The sequence below is a fragment of the Giraffa tippelskirchi genome, chromosome 2 (assembly GCF_054371585.1).
Source record: "Giraffa tippelskirchi isolate mGirTip1 chromosome 2, T2T-mGirTip1v1.2.pri, whole genome shotgun sequence".
In the NCBI taxonomy this organism is placed as follows: Eukaryota; Metazoa; Chordata; class Mammalia; order Artiodactyla; family Giraffidae; genus Giraffa; species Giraffa tippelskirchi.
In genome coordinates, this window is record NC_137276.1 from 94,935,768 (window position 1) to 94,959,241 (window position 23,474).

A 23,474-nucleotide genomic window follows, 5' to 3' on the forward strand; every position below is an offset into this window, starting at 1 on the left:
TCCAAGACAACGTAGCTGCATCTAGTAGTAGGATTCATCAGGTAAAATATGGGAGAGGGATCACCAGCTCTGTGGAGCAAGAATGAGTCCTATTATTTGTAAAGCAAAAGTATAGTGATATTTCAATTACTCAACTGTGATTTTACAAGGTCTGAACTTTTCATTATTTCTCTAAAGGGACTAGAATTTTGCCCTGGTCTTTTAGAAGTCTTCAAGATAAGGGTGTGAGGATAGATGTCAGGGAGAGAGATGGAGACAAAAAGAACTGAGACTGGGGGAGAAGGGTAACAGTTTGGACAATCCAAAAACCATTTCAATCTTCAGCAACACCCTTGCAACTTCCACATAATCTTCAAAACCCTATCTTTGAAGCTGTCCCTAAGGGCCACATGTGCCCCCATTTTTATCCTCACCCGGAATGTTTTCCCCTGTTCCTGTTCAAGGTCCAAACCTCCAAAAGGTTCCCACACACACAAATTCCAAGGCCAGGGCCCCTCTGTGCACTGAGAAGGAACCATTAGTAAGGAAAAGAGTAAAGTGAGAAGAGGTACATGATGATGGGGGGTTCCCAAAGAAGCTGCAGCAAATAAGGTCTAAGTGGGGACAATGGCCATTGATGGGATGGGGCCTTTGTACCAGGAGGCAGGGAGGTAAAGATGGTGGAGTATAGATAGGTTTTGAGTGGAGAATCAGAGGGCCTTCCTGATTCTCAGCCTCTCTTCTCTGAGCAGTGGAAAGCAAAGTCATTGGCTGAGAAAAGGCAGGGTTGTATTGGGAGCTGCAGGAGTGGAAAGTCTAAAGTAGCTGGTTGGGGCTGTGCACAAGGCTCTGATGCTAGAACTTGAATCCACGCAGTCCACCAAGTAGTGGGAGAGTCTGAAGCAGTGCTAGAAATGAATCAAGATCTGGAAGCCAGGAAACTATTCCTCCTAGTTCCGGAGGAAAACGGAAAACATTTGAAGATGTGCCTGGAAGCCTGTGGAAGGCTGTATCTGAGCAGAAGAACTTTGAGCAATATTGAGGATGTTATCAGACCAGACAAAGCACAACCACCTTCCCACTCACTCAGAGCACAGAATTCTCATTAGTCCTGTGTGTCTTCATGGCAGACTGATGAAGTAGACAAGGCAGATACTGATATTCCCATTTTCTACACATAAGCTGAGATTCTGCAGAGTTAAGGGTCTTGCCTAGGGCCACCCGATTTAGAGACAAGGCTATAAACTTTGTGGTCCTGGCAGCTGTTACAATGGAAAAGCTCTGTTTCACATGTGTTTAGTAGGGTGAGGAAAAAAACACTTGAGAGTTGCAGAAATAATAAAGACTGAACATGGCCCAAAAGAGAGCAGGCGGGGAGACTGTCCTCCCCCACAAGATGATGGGGTGAATGAGTCACTTCTTCCAACTCTGGAATTATCTGTTTATCCTCAATTTTCCACATGACACTCTGTCTCTTTTCTTCCGACAGCACCTACTGAAATACAATTATACCCCAAACTGAACACTCAAAACAGAAAATGATTGCCCAAAGCCAAGGCTATATCTGTCTGTGATGACAGACAGACTCTCTGTCCTATAGCACAAGGACATGGATATCAAAGGCACTTAGGCCAGCTCTTTCCTGCCATTCTGGAGCCCCCACCATGATGCAGGCCCAGAGCATCACCGCCTGTCACAGCCACGGTGGATATGATCTATGATAGCAGACACTTGGCTCCCCTACTCATGAGAGCTGGTTGCTGTCAGATTTGGTATGTGGAACATTTTGTCTGAGGGATATGCTGGCCTGGGTTGAAAGTAATTCCCATCAGCTCAGAACCGGGTGGTCTGTCACAAGGTTATTTTTCAGTTTGATCTGGACTCAGGAAATCTTTCGGACAGAGAGCTGATATTTTCAAAGGTTAATAAGCCCATCAGAAATTTCTTTCATGAGAAAAGTGATGCATCTGATTGCCCTGACTTGCATGCAGTTCCCAGATCAGGACCTGAGCATTGTTTCACTTCAGACTCAGGACTACAGTGTCCTCAAGATGCTTGGGGCCCAGAATGGGAGAAGCACTGGCCGCTACTAATGGAAAGCCAGACAGGGCAGAATGTAAGGTCTTAGGATGCCCTAAGTGTGTGCCTGTGTGTATGTGAGCATGCAGCATGTGTGTGTTTGGCTATATGTGTTACACAAATGTTTATATGCATGTTTGTTTGTCTTCAGGGGACATGTGTTTGTGCATATGTGTATGTCAGGGTGTCCAATTGGTGTGAAAGTGCGTGTTCAAATGTGTGTGTACATGCATGAATGTATATGTTATTTTGAACACCTGTGTGCATTTGTGTGGCCTTGTGTATGCACTGATGCACATTCAGTTCAGTTCAGTTCAGTTTCTCAGCCTTGTCCAACTTTTTGTGACCCCATGGACTGTAGCATGCCAGGCTTCCCTGTCCATCACCAACTCCTGGAGCTTACTCAAACTCATGTCCATTGAGTCGGTGATGCCATCCAACCACCTCATCATCTGTCATCCCCTTCTCCTCCCACCTTCAATCCTTCCCAGCATCAGGGTCTTTTCCAATGAGTCAGTTCTTCACATCAGGTGGCTAAAGTATTGGAGTTTCAGCTTCAACATCAGTCCTTTCAGTGAATATTCAGGACTCATTTCCTTTAGGATTGACTGGTTTGATGTCCTTGCAGTCCAAGAGGCTCTCAAGAGTCCTCTCCAACACCACAGTTCAAAAGCATCAATTCTTTGGCGCTCAGCTTTCTTCATAATCCAACTCTCATATCCATACATGACCACTGGAAAAACCATAGCTTTGACTATACAGACCTTTGTTGGCAAAGTAACATCTCTTCTTTTTAATATGCTGTCTAGGTTGGTCATAGCTTTTCTTCCAAGGAGCAATTGTCTTTTACTTTCATGGCTGCAGTCACCATATGAAGTGATTTTGGAGCCCCCCAAAATAAAGTCTGTCACTGTTTCCATTGTTTCCACATCTATTTGCCATGAAGTGATGGGACCGGATGCCATGATCTTAGTTTTCTGAATGTTGAGTTTTAAGCCAACTTTTTCACTCTTCTATTTCATCAAAAGGATCTTTAGTTCCTCTTCACTTTTTGCCATAAGGGTGGTGTCATCTGTGTATCTGAGGTTATTGATATTTCTCCCGGCAATCTTGATTCCAGCTTGTGTTTCTTCCAGCTCAGCGTTTCCCATGATGTACTCTGCATAGAAGTTAAATAAGCAGGGTGACAATATACAGCCTTGATGTACTCCTTTCCCAATTTGGAACCAGTCTGTTGTTCCACGTCCAGTTCTAACTGTTGCTTCTTGACTTGCATACAGATTTCTCAGGAGTCAAGTCAGGTGGTCTGGTATTCCCATCTCTTTAAGAATTTTCCATAGTTTGTTGTGATCCACACAGTCAAAGGCTTTGGCATAGTTAATAAAGCAAAAGTAGATGTTTTTCTGGAACTCTCTTGCTTTTTCGATGATTCAACAGATGTTGACAATTTGATCTCTGGTTCCTCTGGCTTTTCTAAATCCACCTTGAACATCTAGAAGTTCACAGTTCACATACTGTCGAAGCCTGGCTTGGAAAATTTTGAGCATTATCTTGCTAGTGTGTGAGATGACTGAAATGTGTTTGAACATTCTTTGGCATTGCCTTTCTTTGGGATTGGAATGAAAACTTACCTTTTCCAGTCCTTGTGGCCACTGCTGAGTTTTCCAAATTTGCTGGCATATTGAGTGCAGCACTTGCACAGCACCATCTTTTAGGATTTGAAATAGCTCAACTGGAATTCATACATGTATTCAAACATCTATGCTGGCTTGGAAATTGGGTGGTTTAATGGTTAGAGATTTGGAATGAGACAGATATAGGTTCAAATTCTAACTCTACAATTTATTAGCTCTATGAGCCCTTGCCGTTCACCACCTTAGCTTCCTCCTCTCCAAGTTGGGATGAGAACAACTTCCTCACAGGCCCAGGGAGAGAGTTAACAGCCATGGAACAATACAGCCCTGGCACATAGTCAGTGCCCAGCAAGTGGTAGATAATATTACTGCTATGACTATCATCACCGCCACCATCATCATCATTCTTGCCTCTTGCCATTTTGTTTCCTGGCTGTGTGGCATTTGTTTTGTCTTTTTGAAACCCACCCAGGGCTGCAAACATTTCAGATGTAAATGAACTAGCAGTCCAAAGAAATGAGTGACCACACCAATTCCCCTCACCCACTGTGACTTTGGCTACATCAGTAAATCACAATTTCCCTATCAGCCAAGTGGCACAAGTAACAATCCCCGCTCAACAAGTTTTTTTCTATGCTGGTACATCTTGCAGAGAGGAAAGTAATTAAATGGTTGTCAACTACTTTCTGCACACCCAGGCCTGGCATAGGCTCCATGGAGCCTATGAGAAAAGAATACACATATCCCTGACCTTAACAATTTCCAGTGGAGTTGCCCTGTTGTTTTTAAAAAATAAACAATTAAACAGGCTTATTCAGGAATAATTGGTGTACAATCAACTGCACACAAATAAGCTTATGATCTGATAAGTTTTAACCTATGCATGTACACGCCACATAACCATCACCACAATCAAGATAATGAACATGTCCATCAGCCCATTTCTTCCTCCCCTTCTTCCTGTACAACACATTCCCCCAGGCAACCATGCTTTCTTTCTCTACAGACTGGTTTGCATTTTCTAGAGTTCTATAATCTCCAGATTATAATCATAAGCATGAATTCTTTTTTTGGATATTTGCATTCAGCATAATTATTTTAAGCTTCATCCATGTTATCATGTCAGCTTATTCCTTTTTATTGTTGAATAATATTCCATTATATGGATGTACCACAATTTGCTATCCATTCACCTGTTTAGGAACTTTGGGGTTGTTTTTCTCTGACTATTACAAATAAAATGCCTATGAACATTTATGTACAAGTCTTTGGACATACATTAATATTTCTCTTGGGAAAGTATCTAGGAGTGGGATGGTTGAATCATATGATAGGTGTATATTTAAGAAACACTCAAACTGTTTTCTAGGTAATTGTGCCATTTTACATCTCCCCTTTCAGAATCCCCCTTCCACCTCCCTCCCCATCCCATCCCTCCGGGTCATCCCGGTGCACCAGCCCCAAGCACCCTGTATCATGCATCGAACCTGGACCGGCGATTCGTTTCACATATGATAATTTACATGCTTCAGTGCCATTCTCCCAAATCATCCCACCCTTGCCCTATTTTCTATTTGTTGCCCTTGTTCTTTGTGTCTATTTTTGCCTTCCAGTCTTTTTCTGCCTTTAATGGTTTTAATTGAACATTTTATATGTTTCCATTTTCTTTCTAAGCGTACAAGTTATATTTCTTTTTCTAGTGGCTGCCTTTGAGTTTGCAATATATAGTTACAACTAATCTAAATCCACTTTAAAATAACACCACACAACTTCATGGGTAGTGTGAGTACATTAGATTAACAAAGGTACTTCTTCCCATCCTTTGTATCACAGCCATCATTCACTTCACTTATACATTAAGTATACATAAATAACTCCATAATCATATATAATCTACTATATTGTTGCTTTATTTTGAACAAACTGCTATCTGTTAGATCAATTAAGAATAAGAAAAAGGAAAGATTTTCTTTTATCTTCACTTACTCTTTCTCCAATGCTCTTCCTTTCTTTATGTAGATCTAAGCTTCTGACCTAATTCATTTTACTTCTCTAAAGAACTTCTTTTAACATTCCTTGCAAAGCAAGTCTACTGGCAACGAATACCCTTAATTTTTGTTTTTCTGAAAAGGTCCTTATTTGCCTTCATTTTTGAAGGATAATTTTTCAGGGTACAAAATTCTAGATTTATGCATTTTTCTTTTCCTCTTAACACAAATATGTCACTGTACTCTTTGTTTGTTGGTTTGCATGGTTTCTGAGGAGAAGTCTGCTGTGATTCTTATCTTTGCTTTTCCATTGGTAGGATGTTTTTCCTCTGGCTTCATTCAAGACTTTATCTTCAGTTTCTGCAGTTTGTATATGAAATACTTCAGTGTTAATTGTTGGAATTTATCCTGCTTGGTGTTTTATGAGCTTCTTGGGTCTGTGGTTTGGGGTCTGACATTAATTTGGGAGAATCGCTTAGTCATTATTGCTTCACATATTTCTTGTATCCTTTCTTTTTCTTGTCCTTCTGGTATTCCTGTGACACATATGTTACATGCTTTGTAGTTTCTCCATAGTTCTTGGATGGTCTGTTCTGGTTTTTTTTTTTTTCAGTCTCTTTTCTCCTTACTTTTCCATTCTGCAAGTTTCTATTGACATATTCTCAAGTGTAGAGACTCTTTCCTCAGCCATGATAAATCCAGTCTACTTAGTCATCAAAGGCATTCTTCATTTTTGACACAGATTTTTTATCTCTGGTATTTCTTTTTGATTTTTTCTTAGAATTTCCATCTCTCTTCCAACATTGCCCATCTATTCTTTCATGCTGCCTACTTATCCATCAGAGGCCTCAACATGTTAATCGTTGTTTTAAATTCCTCTTCTAATAATTCCAACATTTCTGCTATATCTGATTCTGGTTCTGATGCTTGTATTGGCTCATCAAACTTTTTTCCTCTTTAGCATGTTTTGTCATTTTTTCTTGATAGACATAATATACTGAGTAAAATGAATTGTTGTGAATAGGCCTTTAGTAATGTGGTGGTGAGGTGTGGAGGGAGAGGAAGAGTTCTAGAGTCCTGTGATTAGGGATTGGTCTCTAAGTGAGCCTGTGCCTCTGTGAACTTTACATGTACTTATCAGTTTCTCCTCTACACCCTTAGGTGTGGCAGGATGGCTAGCAAGAAGTGGAGTTCCGCATTTTCCTTCCCCCAGATCATCTAGGCTCTGATAAAAAAAAACCCTAGCAGGTTAGGTTCTGATAAAACAGTTTCTCTTGAGCTCAGGCCTCATAATGAAAACAGTGGGACTTCCCTAGTGGTTCAGTGGTTAAGAATCTGTCTGCCAACAGAGGGGGCCCAGGGCAACTAAGCCCATGCGTCACAACAATCGCAGTCCACTGCCCTAGAACCCATGCCCAGCAACAAAAGGAGCCACCACAATGCGAAGCTCATGCACTACAACTAGAGGGTAGCTCCTGCTCACCACAGAAAGGCCAAGTGCAGGAATGAAGACCCAGTGCAACCATAAATAAACCAATGAATTAAATTTAAAAAACTAAAGAACACAGCGTTCTGGTAGATTTCAAAATGGTTACTTTCCCCATACCCCTGAAGGAAGCAGGTGGGGATTTTTCCCTGATATTTATTGTGAGAATGTAACAAAGAAGAACAAACCTGACTCCATATCAGATCTATTTTGTTAATGCCTACCTTTGTGCTCTCTTGCCTGGGCTTAGTCTGCTGGTTCTGCACCTTTGTAAAGGAATGTTGATTACAGCCTGAAACGCATAGGATAGTCCCTTCTCAAGGCTCCACCTTCCAGGATTGACCTTTAAAAGAATAACACTTCTCATTCATACAGAGATAAAAAGTTGCAGGTCTGAGAATAACATTTTCCTCCTTGGAAGTTTACATGAACACCATGAACATCTATGTGGACATCTGCAAGAACAAAGTATTATCACATCCTCTCTGAGTCTGGCTGGCATCAAGGAGTCTGCAACAACCAGACACACCCCTCTCATTTTAGTACAAAAGAAACCTGAATTCTAACTCAGGTAAGATGGTTCAGTGGGGCATGAGTCTACCACCTTCTCAATCTGCTGGATTTCCTGAAAAAGTCACTATTCCTTGTCCCAACACCTCGTCTCTTGATTTATGGTGAGCAGTATGAGCTTGGACTTAGAACAAGAACCTGGTCCAACTGCTGGAGGTAAAACTCACAGAAGTCTGAAGGTCACCCTATGATTCTGTCCAACTAGAGCTTTTAACCCTCATTCTTGTCCATACTGAACCTCCAGCTATTTTTCTGACTTCTGTGCTGGTTCCTACAGAAGCTGTGATTCTATGTATCCACTTGTCTCTCCAATTTGGGGTTAGCAGTTTGCCCTGTAACCTCACTTCTCCAACATACCTAAGAAGATCTGTTGATTTTCAGTTTGTTCAGCCTTTTAATTGTTAGGATAGAGTAGTGACTTCCAAACTCCTCACACACTAGACCAGAAATCTGTTAGGTTTTATTTGTCTAAACTGTGCATGATCTCTTTCTTTTCTGTTTTTTCCAAAGTAATTATTTTTTAATGATCCACTTTATATCCCTTGTTGGCTTATCATATTTTTATTTTAGTAATTGTTTTAGGATAGTATATATCTATTACATAGCACATTCATGTGATGTTACCTCAAAATATATTTGTTTTCTCCCCTCCAGTATTTATGCTATCCTAGTATATATTTTACATATCAGTTCAGTTCAGTTCAGTCACTCAATCGTGTCCGACTCTTTGCGACCCCATGAACCACAGCACCCCAGGCCTCCCTGTCCATCACCAACTCCTGGAGTTTACCCAAACTCATGTCCATCGAGTTGGTGATGCCATCCAGCCATCTCATCCTCTGTTGTCCCCTTCTCCTCCTGCCTTCAATCTTTCCCAACATCAGGGTTTTTTCACATGAGTCAGCTCTTGGCATCAGGTGGCCAAAATATTGGAGTTTCAGCTTCAACATCAGTCCTTCCAATGAACACCCAGGACTGATCTCCTTTAGGATGGACTGGTTGGATCTCCTTGCAGTCCAAGGGACTCTCAAGAGTCTTCTCCAACACCACAGTTCAAAAGCATCAGTTCTTTAGGCGCTCAGCTTTCTTCACTGTCCAACTCTCACATCCATACATGGCCACTGGAAAAACCATAGCCTTGACTAGATGGACCTTTGTTGACAAAGTAATGTCTCTGCTTTTTAATATGCTGTCTAGGTTGGTCATAACTTTCCTTCCAAGGAGTAAGTGTCTTTTAATTTCATGGCTGCAGTCATCATCTGCAGTGATTTTGGAGCCCCCAATTTGCCATGAAGTGATGGGACCGGATGCCATGATCTTAGTTTTCTGAATGTTGAGCTTTAAGCCAACTTTTTCACTCTCCTCTTTCACTTTCATCAAGAGGCTCTTTAGTTCTTCTTCACTTTCTGCCATAAGGGTGGTGTCATCTGCATATCTGAGGTGATTGATATTTCTGCTGGCAATCTTGATTCCAGCTTGTGCTTCCTCCAGCCCAGCGTTTCTCATGATGTACTCTGCATATAAGTTAAATAAGCAGGGTGACAAATACAGCCTGGACGTACTCCTTTTCCTATTTGGAACCAGTCTGTTGTTCCATGTATACATATAGTTTACATATATATTTTTATACCCTACAATGTATGGTTACTATTTTTCTTTAAATTTTAATACTTTGGTTTTGAAAGCATTTTTAGGTTTATAGAAAAACTGTACTAGAAAGTACAGAATTCCCATATACCCTCTCTGGACTCCCACCACCAGTTCCCCCTATTATTACCATATGTTACCATTGAACCAATCTTGATATATTTTTTAAAAGCTAATGCTCATAGTTTACTTTAAGGCTCACACTTTGAGCTGAAAATTCTATGGGTTTTGACAAATGCACGTTAGACATCCACCATTACAGCATCGTTTAGAATAGTTTCACTGACAAAAATGTTCTGTGCTCCACATCTCCTCCTCCTCCCCCTAACCCTTAACAACGTGTTTTTCACAGTGTCCCATAGTCAGAATCATAGAGTATGTAGCCTTTTTAGACTGGCTTCTTTCACTTAGTAATATTCATTTAACACCCCTCCATGTCTTTTTGTGGTTTGATAGCTCATTTCTTGCCACTGAAAAATAATTCTATTGCATGGATGCACCATAGTTTTGTTTATCCATTCACCTATTCAAAGACATGTTAATTGCTTCCAATCAAGGATATCCACATTTCTGTGTGGACATAAGCTTCAACTACTTAGGTAAATACTTAGGAACATGATGGCTGGATAGTATGGTGAGAATATATTTAGTTTAATAACAAACTACCAAACTCTCTTAGGGTGGCTATACCGTTTTTCATTCCCAACAATTACCTTTTAAATATATTTAAGTAGTAAGAATATATAGATACATACACATATACCCATACACCCCATTTCTGCTGCTGCTGCTGCTGCTAAGTGGCTTCAGTCGTGTCCGACTCTGTGCGACCCCAGAGACGGGAGCCTACCGGGCTCCTCCGTCCCTGGGATTCTCCAGGCAAGAACACTGGAGTGGGTTGCCATTTCCTTCTCCAATACATTTAAGTGAAAAGTGAAAGTGAAGTCGCTCAGTCGTGTCTGACTCTTCGCGAGCCCATGGACTGAAGCCTACCAGGCTCCTCCGTCCATGGGATTTTCCAGGCAAGAGTGCTAGAGTGGGATGCCATTGCCTTCTCCGATGCCATTTCTAGCGCTCTTCATTTGTGGATATCCATATTTTCATCTGGCCGGTAGGAGGTGCTCTGGGTTCCGGTCCAGGGCCCAGCTCTGCAGGATGACGGGATGCATGTTATCCGAGGACGACACTAGGTGGCGCTGTGGGACTGCTGTCGGGATCCAGGCCCCGGGCGATTGGTCTTCCCGGGCGGCACAGCCCTGGAGGATCCTTTCCCACATGGTCCTCCGGGAAGCCAGGGCGGCCCCTCTCCCTGTTTTGCTTCTCTCGGAATGATATAGCTCATGTCTTTCCTTTTCATGCAGCTTCTTTGTTCCTTTTCCACCGGCCCTGCAGGCAGAGAGAATCGCCACCCTCCCTCCTTACCGCAGAGACATGAGGTCTCTGAGGATGGAGGAGACAGTGGGAACAGACAGGAGCAGCGGTTCTGAAAAAGCCAGAGACACGTCTACTTCCTAAATGCCCAAAGTCCACATCCAGGCGTAAGAACCCTCTTTCTAATTCTGGAGGCTTGGTGATTAATCTCTGCAACCCTGTCTTTGGGGAGACTTGCTTTTCTAAAAGGGTCTGTTCTGGGGAGCCAGAGGGCCACCTTCTCCCACCTGGCATCAAGGAACCCTACTTCCGCCCACAAGGCTTGGCTGTGGAGCTTTCAATGTGGATTAACAGAGAGAGCGGGGGTTGGGGAACGTCAGCCCTGGAAGCAAGTGCAACCTCCACAAAGCGGGTCATTTAGAATCAGTCAGCATGACGACTCCTCTGAGGCTCATGTGCAGAGTGGGGAGAGGAAGCCCTGTGCTGGAGGGCTGCAGTGAGGAGTGAGTGCGTCTCCTGGACTGCTTTGTCCGCTGGGGAACTCCAGGCACCTATGTGATGTGGTTATCACAAAGCAGTAACGAATTTGGACAGCCCCGAGACGCGAACAAAATGGCTGGTGAGGGCAGCTGAGGGCCAGGGAGGCCACAGGAGGGTGGAAAGGAGAGGTGGGTCTTGAGCCAAGCAGTCAGGATGAAGGGGCTGGGGGTGAGTTCCCAGGAGCAGGGGGATTGCAAAGTGTACAGTGAGTGGGGCCTGGTCCACAGGCTGGAAGGGGAGGGCAGAGCCTGAGATGGGGCCCGAGTGCCTGGCTGCTGAATCTGAACCATCAGAGAACTTCTACCCACGAAGGGCAGCCCTTGGAAAGAGCCGTCTGACAGCAGTGGAGCGAGGGATGGGATGGCGGCCTGGAGGCTATGGTGATCGGTGTGCTTTTACTTTTTGCTTAATTGTGATTTTGGAAACACTGTCCCTCCTCTAACCTTTCCTGACTATGGAAACGGGCTTGAGAGTCGACGCTTGCTGGGCTTCTCTGTCTCTGGGGGACAGGACTGGCCAGGCCGCGGCAGGCAGCCCTTGACAGATGACCCAGGTTCACCCACACGTTCCCATCTGCACTGACTCATGGACAATATCTCTAAGGCTTCAGCCCTGCTTCCCAGCGAGGCAGGGAGCCCAGCTGAGGCCTGTCTGGGTTGTCTCAAGGAGACAGGCTGGTTATGGAACCCATGGCAGTGCACCCCAATACACACACACACACACACACACACACACACACACACACACACACACACACACACACACACACACACACACTTGATGAAATTGGGCTATTTCTGCCCTGAGGGAAAGCCATACAAACCACAGGGCCACGTGATGTGCCAACACCCCTGGGCTTCCCCTCTTCTTCCACCTACCAGAAGAAGGCGCTGCAGCCACTGACCCCTCCTTCACAGTGTGGCGGGACAGCCCTCCTCGGTATCTCCTCCGCAGCAACCTTATCACCAAGCCTTGGAACTGTTGGCCACAAGACCTTGGCTGGCCAGAGGTCTGGGGCAGTGGGCTCTCCCCCCTGAGGAGGCAAAGGAGGCACCTGAAATCGCTTGCCTTTCCCAGCCCATGGCTGGTAATTTTTCTGAAAGACCAGCATTCCCATCATTGTTGGTGGCTTTGGGTGAAATGTCCCTTGAATGTGAACTCTGAACCCCAGCAACTCTGACCACAGGAGGAGGGGCTGGGCTGGCCTGAGGATATATTTGAGAGCTACCTCCGTGGAGGAAACCTCAAATCTCAGTTTCTTTCTGAGCATCCTGGGCCTGTCTCCTTCATGGAGAAGACAGAGGAAGGTGGCAGACTCAGGACAATGGAAGACTTGGTTAGTTGGGTTCTGGCTTAGTGGGATTTAGGTTCTGAGCTCTGGGAGCAACTCCCTGTGTCATGTGACTTTGCCTCCCCAAGGGAGGCAGGCAAGACCAGAAAAGAGGCAGAGAAGCCTCTGTGTGCACGGGACAGCCCCCTAAAAGCCCTGTGCTCAATTTTCCCATCTGTAATATGGGGACGACAGCACACAAAGGCACTTCATGGGGTCATCGTGGGGATTAATCAGTAGATGTAAAATAATCTGGAAAAGTGCAATGCACCATTTAGTGAAGGTGGTATTTATGTTTTCCAGTGGAAAAAAGCAGCAGTATCTTCTCACTGCAGAGAAGTAAAGCCTCAGTCCCTGGAGCCCAGTGAGTCCAAGAAATGAAGCCAAAAGCAAACCTGGAAGGCGGTGGCTGGAGTTCTCAGTGAGGAGGCCTTTGAAGTGAGAGCTGTCCCTCCCTCCAAGGGCTCTGGCAGCTCCCCGCTCCGTACTTGATGAAGGGGAGACAGGCTCTGTTGTGGTTTGACATATGCCCCAGATGTCAGGTTGCAACTCCACTTGGCAGTTAGCTCCCCGAGGTGGCAGCTGTGTGGAAGGGAAAGGCCTGGGCTTAGAATCAGTGTGCATGGTGCAAATGCCAGCTGTGCCCCACGCAACTTCTCTGTGCCACCTTCTTTTGTGAATAAAATGGGTGTGATACCTGCTCAGGCCACCTCAATAGGGCTACCAGGTTTAGCAAATGCAAATCCAGGATACCCAGATCAACGTGAATTTCAGATAATGAACATATAATCTTTCAGTACAAGCATGTCCCATGCAATACTTGAGACATACTAACACTAAAAAAAATTATTTGATGTGTACCTGAAATTCAAACATTCCTGTATTTTATTTGGCAAACTTAATCCCTTGGGAGACTTTACAGGGGTCACCTGGGTGAAAGCACTTCGAACTGTAAAAGCTTTGAAAGTCCATGCTGGGAGGTATTCTGAAAAGAGAGTGGACAGTTAATTTTGGTAACCAAAATGGCCTTTTATCTTGAAATTCCTAAGGCCTCCCTCCTGCAACCATAGCCACCCCCACTGCAGTGGAATCTCTTCCTCTCTAAAGGGCTCTCCTGCCCTTCTAACCCCTGCTGTCCTCTGCTCTCATGTCTCCTTCGTCCCCACCCACTGGAGAAGCTCCTTGGGTTCGTGGAGGCTGAAGTCATTTTCTGCTCTGGGTCCTGCCCGCTGGGCTCAATCCACCTTGGGTTTGCTGTGACTTTGACTTTCGTGGAGTGTGTGATGCAGTGAGAGGCTCCTGGGTCCATCCTACAGCCCTGGCTGGAGCGTGTGCTCTGCTGTGGAAGCAGAGATTGTGGACAAGGTGCTTCTGTCTCAGCTTCAGAGTCCTCATCTATACAATGGGAAGATGCTAACCCGAGCTCGTCTTTAAGACAGGAAAAGAAGATGATAACAGCAAAGCACCGAGGATGGAGCCAGGCCCCCAGTGGGCACACAGCAGGCTAGTTACCACTTCCACCTGTTCACTATGCCCTCCACCATGCCAGGCTGGCCTACTGGCAGTCCCCCAAAGTGTTCCATTTGAGGGAAGGCTCTCATTCACCTCCACTTATAAGTTTTCACACTCTCAAGGAGTCCAAGCCATCAGCTTTGCCAGCTTCTGTATCCCCAATGCCCATTTGTCTGCCCTCCCCACACTGCACTGGACACCCTCACTTATGATGGGAATCTGTTCACTGTTGTTGTCCCACACGTGCAGCAGAGAAACAGACAAACTCAGCTGACACTGCCCCAGTCACACCACCAAGACTATTCCCTTCCCTCCCCAACCAGGACCTTCCAGAAATTCAGTCACCACAGGGAAGCAGGGCAGGTGCCTGAGGTAGAGGTGGGGCTCTCCACCACTTCCCTGTGGGACCCCAAGTGGCTTTCAGAACAAAGTGTATCTGGAATGGGGGTGGGTAAAGGATGATGACAAGAAGGAGGACGCAGGGTCTTCTGCTTCTGTTCTCTCAGCCCCGAGTGCTGTGCTGTGCTAAGTCGTTTCAGTCACGTCTGACTCTGCAACCCTATGGATGGTAGCCCACCAGGCTCCTCTGTCCATGGGATTCTCCAGGCAAGAATACTGGAGTGGGTTGCCATTTCCTCCTCCAGGGGATCTTCCTGACCCAGGGATCAAACCCGAGTCTCTTAAGTCTCCTGAAGTTGGGGCCAAGTATCCACCAGAAAGGGCAGGGTGAAGGGTTAGGAGCCCTGCCTGGCCTGTCCTTTACCCACACTGGGCTGCAGCATTTCCACACACATGGACCATCCTCCAGAACTGTTCATTCATTCACCCAACACACAAACTTCTGGTGGGACTGGGGCACACGGAGGTGAAGGACACGTCACTGCTGTGGTGGGACCTGCAGGCCCCAGTGAGAGAGAGGGATGGAAATGAGGCAGATGCGATGCATGTGGGAAGAACTAGGATGGAGGGAAGCTTGGGTCCCTCGGGATAGTGTCGGGAGGATGGTGAGGCTCCTAACGGTGTACAGACCAATGGGCGTGCAGAATAATAGAGAAGCTACACATGCATCGATAAGTTGACAAAACTGTTAAAGTTGGCCATCACAAATGCTAGTAAAGATGTGGAGCAACAGGAATGTGCACACTTTGCCAGTGAGAGGCTAGTTTAATAGAACTGCACAAAAACCACTGGAGATGCCCATTCCCAGGACTGTAGGAAAAATTCCACTCCCAGGTCTGTGCACCAAGAGGACTGCATCAGGCCACTCCCGGCTGCACAGTGCACCATTGCCTGAGATCCAAACAGCCACCAGTGCCATCAGTCCTAGTCACATGTGGCAGGGTCGCATGACGGAAGGCTGCACAACTATGAAAACGCACAGGAGATAACAACCTCATGCAGTAGCAGGGACGAACCTCACAAACACAGACACAAAACAGGACACGCATGATTCCATTTTGACCAGATTTTAGCACAAGCAAAACAAAACCATGCTATTTCAAGGATGCACACATGGGTGTTACAACCCTACACATCGAAGCAGTGACTATCACCAGTCAGAAGGGTAGCTTCCTCCAGGGCAGAGGTTTTGCACTGGGGTGAATTTGCCCCCACCTGCCCGGAGAAGTATTTGAATTTCGTGTGGGACAGGGGAGTCTGCTACCGGTCAGAGATGCTGCTAAACATAGGATGCACAGGACAGCCTCTCCCCCCATACACACATCCCCATAGAATTACCCTGCCCGAATCTCACCTTTCTGCTCTGGAGACACCCTGATCTAGGGGACCAGGGTGGCGGTGGGGAAAGAAGGGGCTCACCCAGGATTCTAAAATCCAGGCAATGTACAAGGGTGGTCATTTTATATATAACCCAGGTGGCGCTAGTGGTAAAGAACATGTCTGCCAACACAGGAGACATAAGAGATGTGGGCTTGATCCCTGGATCGGGAAGATCCCCTGGAGGAGGACATGGTAACCCACTCCAGTATTCTTGCCTGGGAAATCCCATGAACAGCGGAGCCTGATGGGCTATAGCCCATGGGCTCACAAAGAGTCAGACACTCAGTTCAGTTCAGTCACTCAGTCATGTCCGACTCTTTGCGACCCCATGGACTGCAGCATGCCAGGCTTCCCTGTCCATCACCACCTCCTGGAGCTTACTCAAACTCATGTCCATGAACTCGGTGATGCCATCCAACCATCTTATCCTCTGTCATCCCCTTCTCCTCCTGCCTTCAATCTTTCCCAGCATCAGGGTCTTTTCAAATGAATCAGTTCTTCACATCAGGTGGCCAAAGTATTGGAGTTTCAGCTTCAACATCAGTCCTTCCAATGAATATTCAGGACAATTTCCTTTAGGATTGACTGGTTGGATCTCCTTGCAGTCCAAGAGACTCTCAAGAGTCTTCTCCAAAACCACAGTTCAAAAGCATCAATTCTTTGGCACACAGCTTTCTTTATAGTCCAACTCTCACATCCATACATGACTATTGGAAAAACCATAGCTTTGACTAGACAGACCTTTGTTGGCAAAGTAATGTCTCTGGTTTTTAATATGCTGTCTAGGTTGGTCATAGCTTTTCTTCCAAGGAGCAAGTGTCTTTTACTTTCATGGCTGCAGTCACCATCTGTAGTGATTTTGGAGCTCCCAAAAATAGTCTGTCACTGTTTCCATTGTTTCCGCATCTATTTGCCATGAAGTGATGGGACCAGACGCCATGATCTTAGTTTTCTGAATGTTGAGTTTTAAGCCAACTTTTTCACTCTCCTCTTCCACTTTCATCAAGAGGCTCTCTAGTTCTTCTTTGCTCTCTGCCATAAGGGTGGTGTCATCTGCATGTCTGAGGTTATTGATATTTCTCCTGGCAATCTTGATTCCAGCTTGTGCTTCATCCAGCCCGGCATTTCACATGATGTACTCTGCATATAAGTTAAATAAGCAGGGTGACAATATACAGCCTTGATGTACTCCTTTCCCAATTTGGAACCAGTCTGTTGTTCCATATACAGTTCTAACTGTTGCTTCCTGACCTGCATACAGATTTCTCAGGAGTCAGGTCAGGTGGTCTGGTATTCACATCTTTTTAAGAATTTTCCACAGTTTGTTGTGATCCACACAGTCAAAAGCTTTGGCATAGACAATAAAGCATTAGTAGATGTTTTTCTGGAACTCTTGCTTTTTTGATGATCCAACGGATGTTGGCGATTTGATCTCTGGTTCCTCTGGCTTTTCTAAATCCAGTTTGAACGTCTGGAAGTTCACGGTTCACGTACTGTTGAGGCCTGGCTTGGAGAATTTTGAGCATTACTTTGCTAGCGTGTGATATGACTGCAATTGTGCGGTAGTTTGAACATTCTTTGGCATTGCCTTTCTTTGGGATACTGAGGGACTAACACGTTCATAAACTCTACATAATGATTTATACCTTTAAAAGAAGCACTTCCTATAAACAACCTGCCTGCAATGCAGAAGTGAAGTGAAGTGAAGTTGCTCAGTCGTGTCCAGCTCTTTGTAACCCCGTGGATTGCAAGGCTCCTCCATCCATGGGATTTTCCAGGCAAGAGTACTGGGGTGGGTTGCCATTTCCTTCTCCAGGGGATCTTCCTGACCCAGGGATCAAACCCGAGTCTCCCACATTGCAGGCAGACTCTACCGTCTGAGCCACAAGGGAAGCCACGGAAGACCTGGGTCCAATTCCCAGGTCAGGGAGATACCCTGGAGTAGGAAATGGCAACCCACTTCAGTAGGCTGCTGCTGCTGCTGCTGCTGCTGCTGCTGCTAAGTCGCTTCAGTCGTGTCCGACTCTGTGAGACCCCATAGACGGCAGCCCACCAGGCTCCGCCATCCCTGGGATTCTCCAGGCAAGAACACTGGAGTGGGTTGCCATTTCCTTCTCCAGTGCATGAAAGGGAAAAGTGAAAGTGAAGTCGCTCAGTCGTGTCCACTCTCAGCGATCCCATGGACTGTAGCCTACCAGGCTCCTCCGTCCATGGGATTTTCCAGGCAAGAGTACTGGAGTGGGGTGCCATTGCCTTCTCCGTTCAGTAGGCTAGACTGGACAATTTCATGGACAGAGGAGCATGGCAGGCTACAGTCCATGGGGTCACAAAGAGTCAGACACAACTGAGTGACTAACACAACAACAATGGTTTATACAAGCCAAGAATAATTCCAGAGCATGCAGTTGGGCATTTGCAGGATGAGTGAGGAGGCCCATGAGATGAGGTCAGCCTTGTTCTCCAGGTGAAACAGGAGGCCAGGGACCAGTACTGTTGCTGGGACACCCTTCAGAAGGCATTTTGAAGACCTGGGCAGTCTGACACGTGTTCTCAACACTCCTCCAAAAAACCAGTACACAGAGGGGCTCCACGTGCTGAGGATGAGCACCCTGCCCAGTGAGGTGGGTTCTCCGAGCTCCACTGCACTGTGGGGTACAGGAGGGGCAACGGAGGGCCAGGTGGACAGATGGCCTAGCCAGCTGCTTTCTCTCTGCTCAGGAGGGTCTGGGTTTCCTGGGCTTCATCAAGGCATTTGGGGGGCTGTCAGGAAGTAGATCTTTGTGGTTCTTGGATTCCCCCAGACAAGGTCTGAATGTTTACAACCCAAGATTAGTGAGGAAGGCAGCAATAAAGTGTACTGGAATTCAGACTCAGACCTGGGTCTGAATCTGCGCTTGCCAGTTATAAGTGAGATGACCTTGGGCAAGCTACTTGATTTTGTTGAAATTAAGTTTCATCCTGTATAAAAAATGGAAAAAGAGGTATTTCAGTCATAGTGTTGGCAGAGAAAAAGATGAAATAATGTAAGAAGGCCAGGTCATTGGAAAAGATCCTGATACTGGGATCCTGATACCTGACTGAAGGCAAAAGGAGAAGAGGGTGGCAGAGGATGAGATGGTTAGAGGATGAGATGGTTAGATAGCATCACCAACCCAATGGACATGAATGTGAGCAAACTCTGGGAGATAGTGAAGGACAGAGAAGCCTGGTGTGCTGCAGTCCGTGGGGTCACAAAGAGTTGGACACAACTTAGCAATTGAACAACAACAAAGATGGCCAGACTAACTTCAAGGGCCCAAGTGGCAGCTGTTAAGTGGTAGCTGTGACTGTGGCAGCTGGCATACTGAGTCGCACACAGGTGATGGCTGTTTTGGGCTCCACTAACCTGCTCTGTGTCAACTGCCGTAGTTCAGGTCTCTTGTGTCTGCCTGTTTTCCTGCTAATGTCCCTTTGTATTGACTAATTTAAAAACCACTAGCCTTGTTAGGGAACCTAGGAAGGAATTGGGCTCCAAGCCTGAGCCAAGGCTTTGGAAGAAGACTGGGAGCCAACTCCAATAAGTGGTGGCATGAGATCACACATTAATGGGAAATTTAGGGCCCCCTGGCTCTGCTTCCACCACCTTCACCTGCTCCCCAGACTCTAGCCAGTGTCAGAGCCTGTGTTTTGTTTTTACAAAAAAGATCTTGTGTTCTATCAGTCAAGATCCCAGCAGCCAAGATATGGAACACTCAAATTAAGATGATTTGAATGGACCATTCCAATGGACCATTCGAACATCAAATATCATGCACAGGTGCAGGGCCGCCATAGAGACAGTGCAGACTCTGAAAGTGGGAGTATGGAATGGTCACCAGAACCTGGAAGGGAGAGTAATCCAGACAGGGCTGCCTTGAGGAACCTGTGACCTAAGTCCAAAGGCATCCATAGTGTGCAGCAACCCTACAGGATCTGCCAAAGAAAGAAATACTCTTCTTTTTTGGTATACTTATTAGTGAGTTTGTTGCTCCCCATCTAGTTTGCTTTCTGGCCTCTTATCAATGCATTTGAAGGTCAGAAGTTTTTGATTTTTCCCTGAGACTCCTCTTAAACATGACTTTGGCCTGGGTAAGAAGGTGGGTTTCCCTCAGCCACGCTCTACTCCACGGTAGAGAGACACATTTGTCCAGGTCTTTCATTCCACCAGTTCTCACAGGACTGCCTGGCTGGAAAAACGGCTTCCTTGTCAGATGAGAGGAACCCATGAGAGCACTCTGCTTCTTCCTTCAGCTTAAAGCAGACACACGGTGCCACACTGGGGGCCCTCAGGTGCCGAGGCTGCAGCGCCCAGACCAAGTCCTCATTGGGCACTAGGCTTGGGTCCCTGACACCCTTCACAGGCACCTCCTTCCTGAACCCTCATGACCACCTGTGTGTGGAGTCACTGTCCCCAGTGGACAGATGCAGACACTGAAGTATGAATGGGCATGTCCATCCAGCAATCCCACTACTAGGCATATACCCTAAGGAAACCAAAATTGAAAAAGGCACATGTATACCAATGTTCATTGCAGCACTATTTACAATAGCTAGAACATGGAAGCAACCTGGATGTCCATTGACGGATGAATGGATAAAGAAGCTGTGGTACATATAGACAATGGAATACTCAGTTCAGTTCAGTCACTCAGTCGTATCCGACTCTTTGCGACCCCATGAATTGCAGCACACCAGGCCTCCCTGTCCATCACCAACTCCCGGAGTTTACTCAAACTCATGTCCATCGAGTCGGTGATGCCATCCAACCATCTCATCCTCTGTCGTCCACTTCTCCTCCTGTCCCCAATCCTTCCCAGCATCAGGGTCTTTTCCAATGAGTCAACTCTTCGCATGAGGTGGCCAAAGTATTGGAGTTTCAGCTTCAACATCGGTCCTTCCAATGAACACCCAGGACTGATCTCCTTTAGAATGGACTGGTTGGATCTCCTTACAGTCCAAGACACTCTCAAAAGTCTTCGCCAACACCACAGATCAAAAGCATCAATTCTTCAGCACTCAGCTTTCTTCACCATCCAACTCTCACATCCATACATGACTACTGGAAAAACCATAGCCTTGACTAGATGGACCTTTGTTGGCAAAGTAATGTCTCTGCTTTTTAATATGCTATCTAGGTTGGTCATAACTTTCCTTCCAAGGAGTAAGTGTCTTTTAATTTCATGGCTGCAATCACCATCTGCAGTAATTTTAGAGCCCCCCAAAATAAAATCTGTACTGTTTCCACTGTTTTCCCATCTATTTGCCATGAAGTGATGGAACCGGATGCCGTGATCTTAGTTTTCTGAATGTTGAGCTTTAAGCCAACTTTTTCACTCTCCTCTTTCACTTTCATCAAGAGGCTTTTTAGTTCCTCTTCACTTTCTGCCATAAGGGTGGTGTCATCTGCATATCTGAGGTTATTGATATTTTCCCCAGCAATCTTGATTCCAGCTTGTGCTTCTTCCAGCCCAGCGTTTCTCATGATGTACTCTGCATAGAAGTTAAATAAGCAGGGTGACAATATACAGCCTTGACGTACTCCTTTTCCTATTTGGAACCAGCCTATTGTTGCATGTCCAGTTCTAACTCTTGCTTCCTGACCTGCATACAGGTTTCTCAAGAGAGGTCAGGAATACTACTCAGTCATAAAAAAGGAACACATTTGAGTCAGTTCTAATGAAGTGGATGAACCTAGAGCCTATTATACAGAGTGAAGTAAGTCAGAAAGAGAAATATAAATATCATATACTGACTCATATTTATGGAATCTAGAAAGATGGTACTGATGAAATTATTTTCAGGACAGCAATGGAGAAACAGACATAGGGAACAGACTTAAGGACACAGGGAAGGGGAGGAGGGAGAGGGTGAGATGTGTGGAGAGAGTAACGTGGAAACTTATGTTACCATATGTAAAATAGATAGCCAATGGGAATGTGCCTGTACGACTCAGGGAACTCAAACAGGGGCTCTGTGACAATCTGGAAGGGTGGGATGGGGAGGGAGATGGGAGGGAGGTTTGGGAGGGAGGGACATGGGTGTACCTATGGCTGATTTTTATTGATGTTTGACAGAAAACAACAAACTCTGTAATTATCCTTCAAATAAAAAAATAGAGTGGCAAAAAAAGAGTGATGAAAAACATCTTTTTTGACAGAGCCAATTTCACATAAGCATTGTTAACCAGGAACTGCAGAACTGAAAAGGCAAAAGGAAATACTGAGATATCACAGAAGTAGTAACAGCAGGGATGTGTAAAGAACTCCTGAAACTCAATAACAAGAAAGCAATCCAATTTCTAAAAATAGGCAGAGGATTTCAACAGACACTGCAAGGAAAATATAGGAATGGCAAAGAAGCACATGAAAAAATGCTCAATATTGGTAATAACCTCCAGGGCTGGGGAAACAAAGGTGAGACTTTGGGGTTATAAACACCTAGATACTTGGAGGAGGGGCCTCTGGGGTTGGGACCCAGACCTTAAGAGACACAAGTCCTGTGTCTGGGCCTGTGGAGGGCACAGACAACTGGAACTAGCAGTCACTGCTGGAGTGCAAGGCCACGGATGGGAGTGGGGAGCAAGTCTGTTCTTTCTCCTCCAGACGGGCAGGCTCACTTTGGTGTCTGCTCTTGGCAGAGCCTAACCAAGAGCCCCTGGAAGGGCATAAACTTGACTTATAGCATCCCACAGGGCAGGTCTGGTGCTGAGACAAGAGCTTAATAAGCAGTAGCATAGATAAAGCCCCTTGTCCAGGGAATACAGCTAGTAAGGGATGGAGTTTTGACCCAAGAGCATCTGACTCAGGCCAATGACCAACTGGAGGTGCCAGGTGCCAGTCCTGGAGATCAGAGGAGACCTTGAAAAATCTAATGTGTTGGACAAGGGGGCCAAGGCAGAGGGCTGGGCACGTAGCTCCACAGAGCTCCCAGTGGGTACCTGGGACCTGCCCTGAGTCCTAATGCACAGAGCCAGGGCTGCTGGGAAGCCAAGCTGGAGCTCAGTTATGGGGCTGGGGTATGTGGGGGACGCAGTAAATGCTTGTGAGCTAAGCCCCCACTTCAGCCTGGATGATGGTGACTCATGTCCTGGCTCCGGGCTCTATACCGGAGGGTCGTGGATGGCCCTGCCTGAGATGTCCTGATGGCCTGAGCCAGGGCCTCCACCGGGGAGCCAGAAAAGCAGAGACGACACAGCTGGACAACCTAGTTCCCCGAGACACGGCACCCTCTTCAGCTGAAGTCTTCCTGAGGCAAGGCTGTTAGGGGCCCTGATGGAATCTTTATTTGCAGCTTTCTCCTGAGACTAGCATCTCTGTTGTAATGGCTGCAAGCCAGCCACCACTCCCTCCACCTCTGTGAGTCCTTTATTCTCAGAAGTTTCCAGAGGGTGGGGTCACGCCCCAGAATCCAGGATGGGCGGAAGAGCTGTAAGATGGGGAGTATGGGACGCTCTCCCCCAGTCATCCGCAGGCAGATCCAGCCTGGGTGGTCACTGGCAGGACACCCCCCCCCCCAACCCACTTGCTCCACTCCTTCCCTTC

General features: G+C 46.1%; 1 protein-coding gene across 1 annotated transcript in view; it reads right to left on the minus strand.

The window, feature by feature from the left end:
• Nucleotides 1-6,445: 6,445 nt before the first annotated feature.
• LOC145539560 (uncharacterized) overlaps nt 6,446-23,474 on the minus strand; it is a 139,730-nt gene continuing 122,701 nt past the window's right edge. Inside the window, exons 7-10 of the mRNA XM_081573633.1 lie at nt 13,486-13,609; nt 13,020-13,206; nt 12,173-12,327; nt 6,446-7,509 (exon numbers count right to left, since the gene is read on the minus strand). Of these exons, the coding sequence (XP_081429759.1) occupies nt 7,452-7,509; nt 12,173-12,327; nt 13,020-13,206; nt 13,486-13,609 (524 nt within the window). The 3' untranslated portion in view covers nt 6,446-7,451. The remainder of the gene's footprint in view (nt 7,510-12,172; nt 12,328-13,019; nt 13,207-13,485; nt 13,610-23,474) is intronic.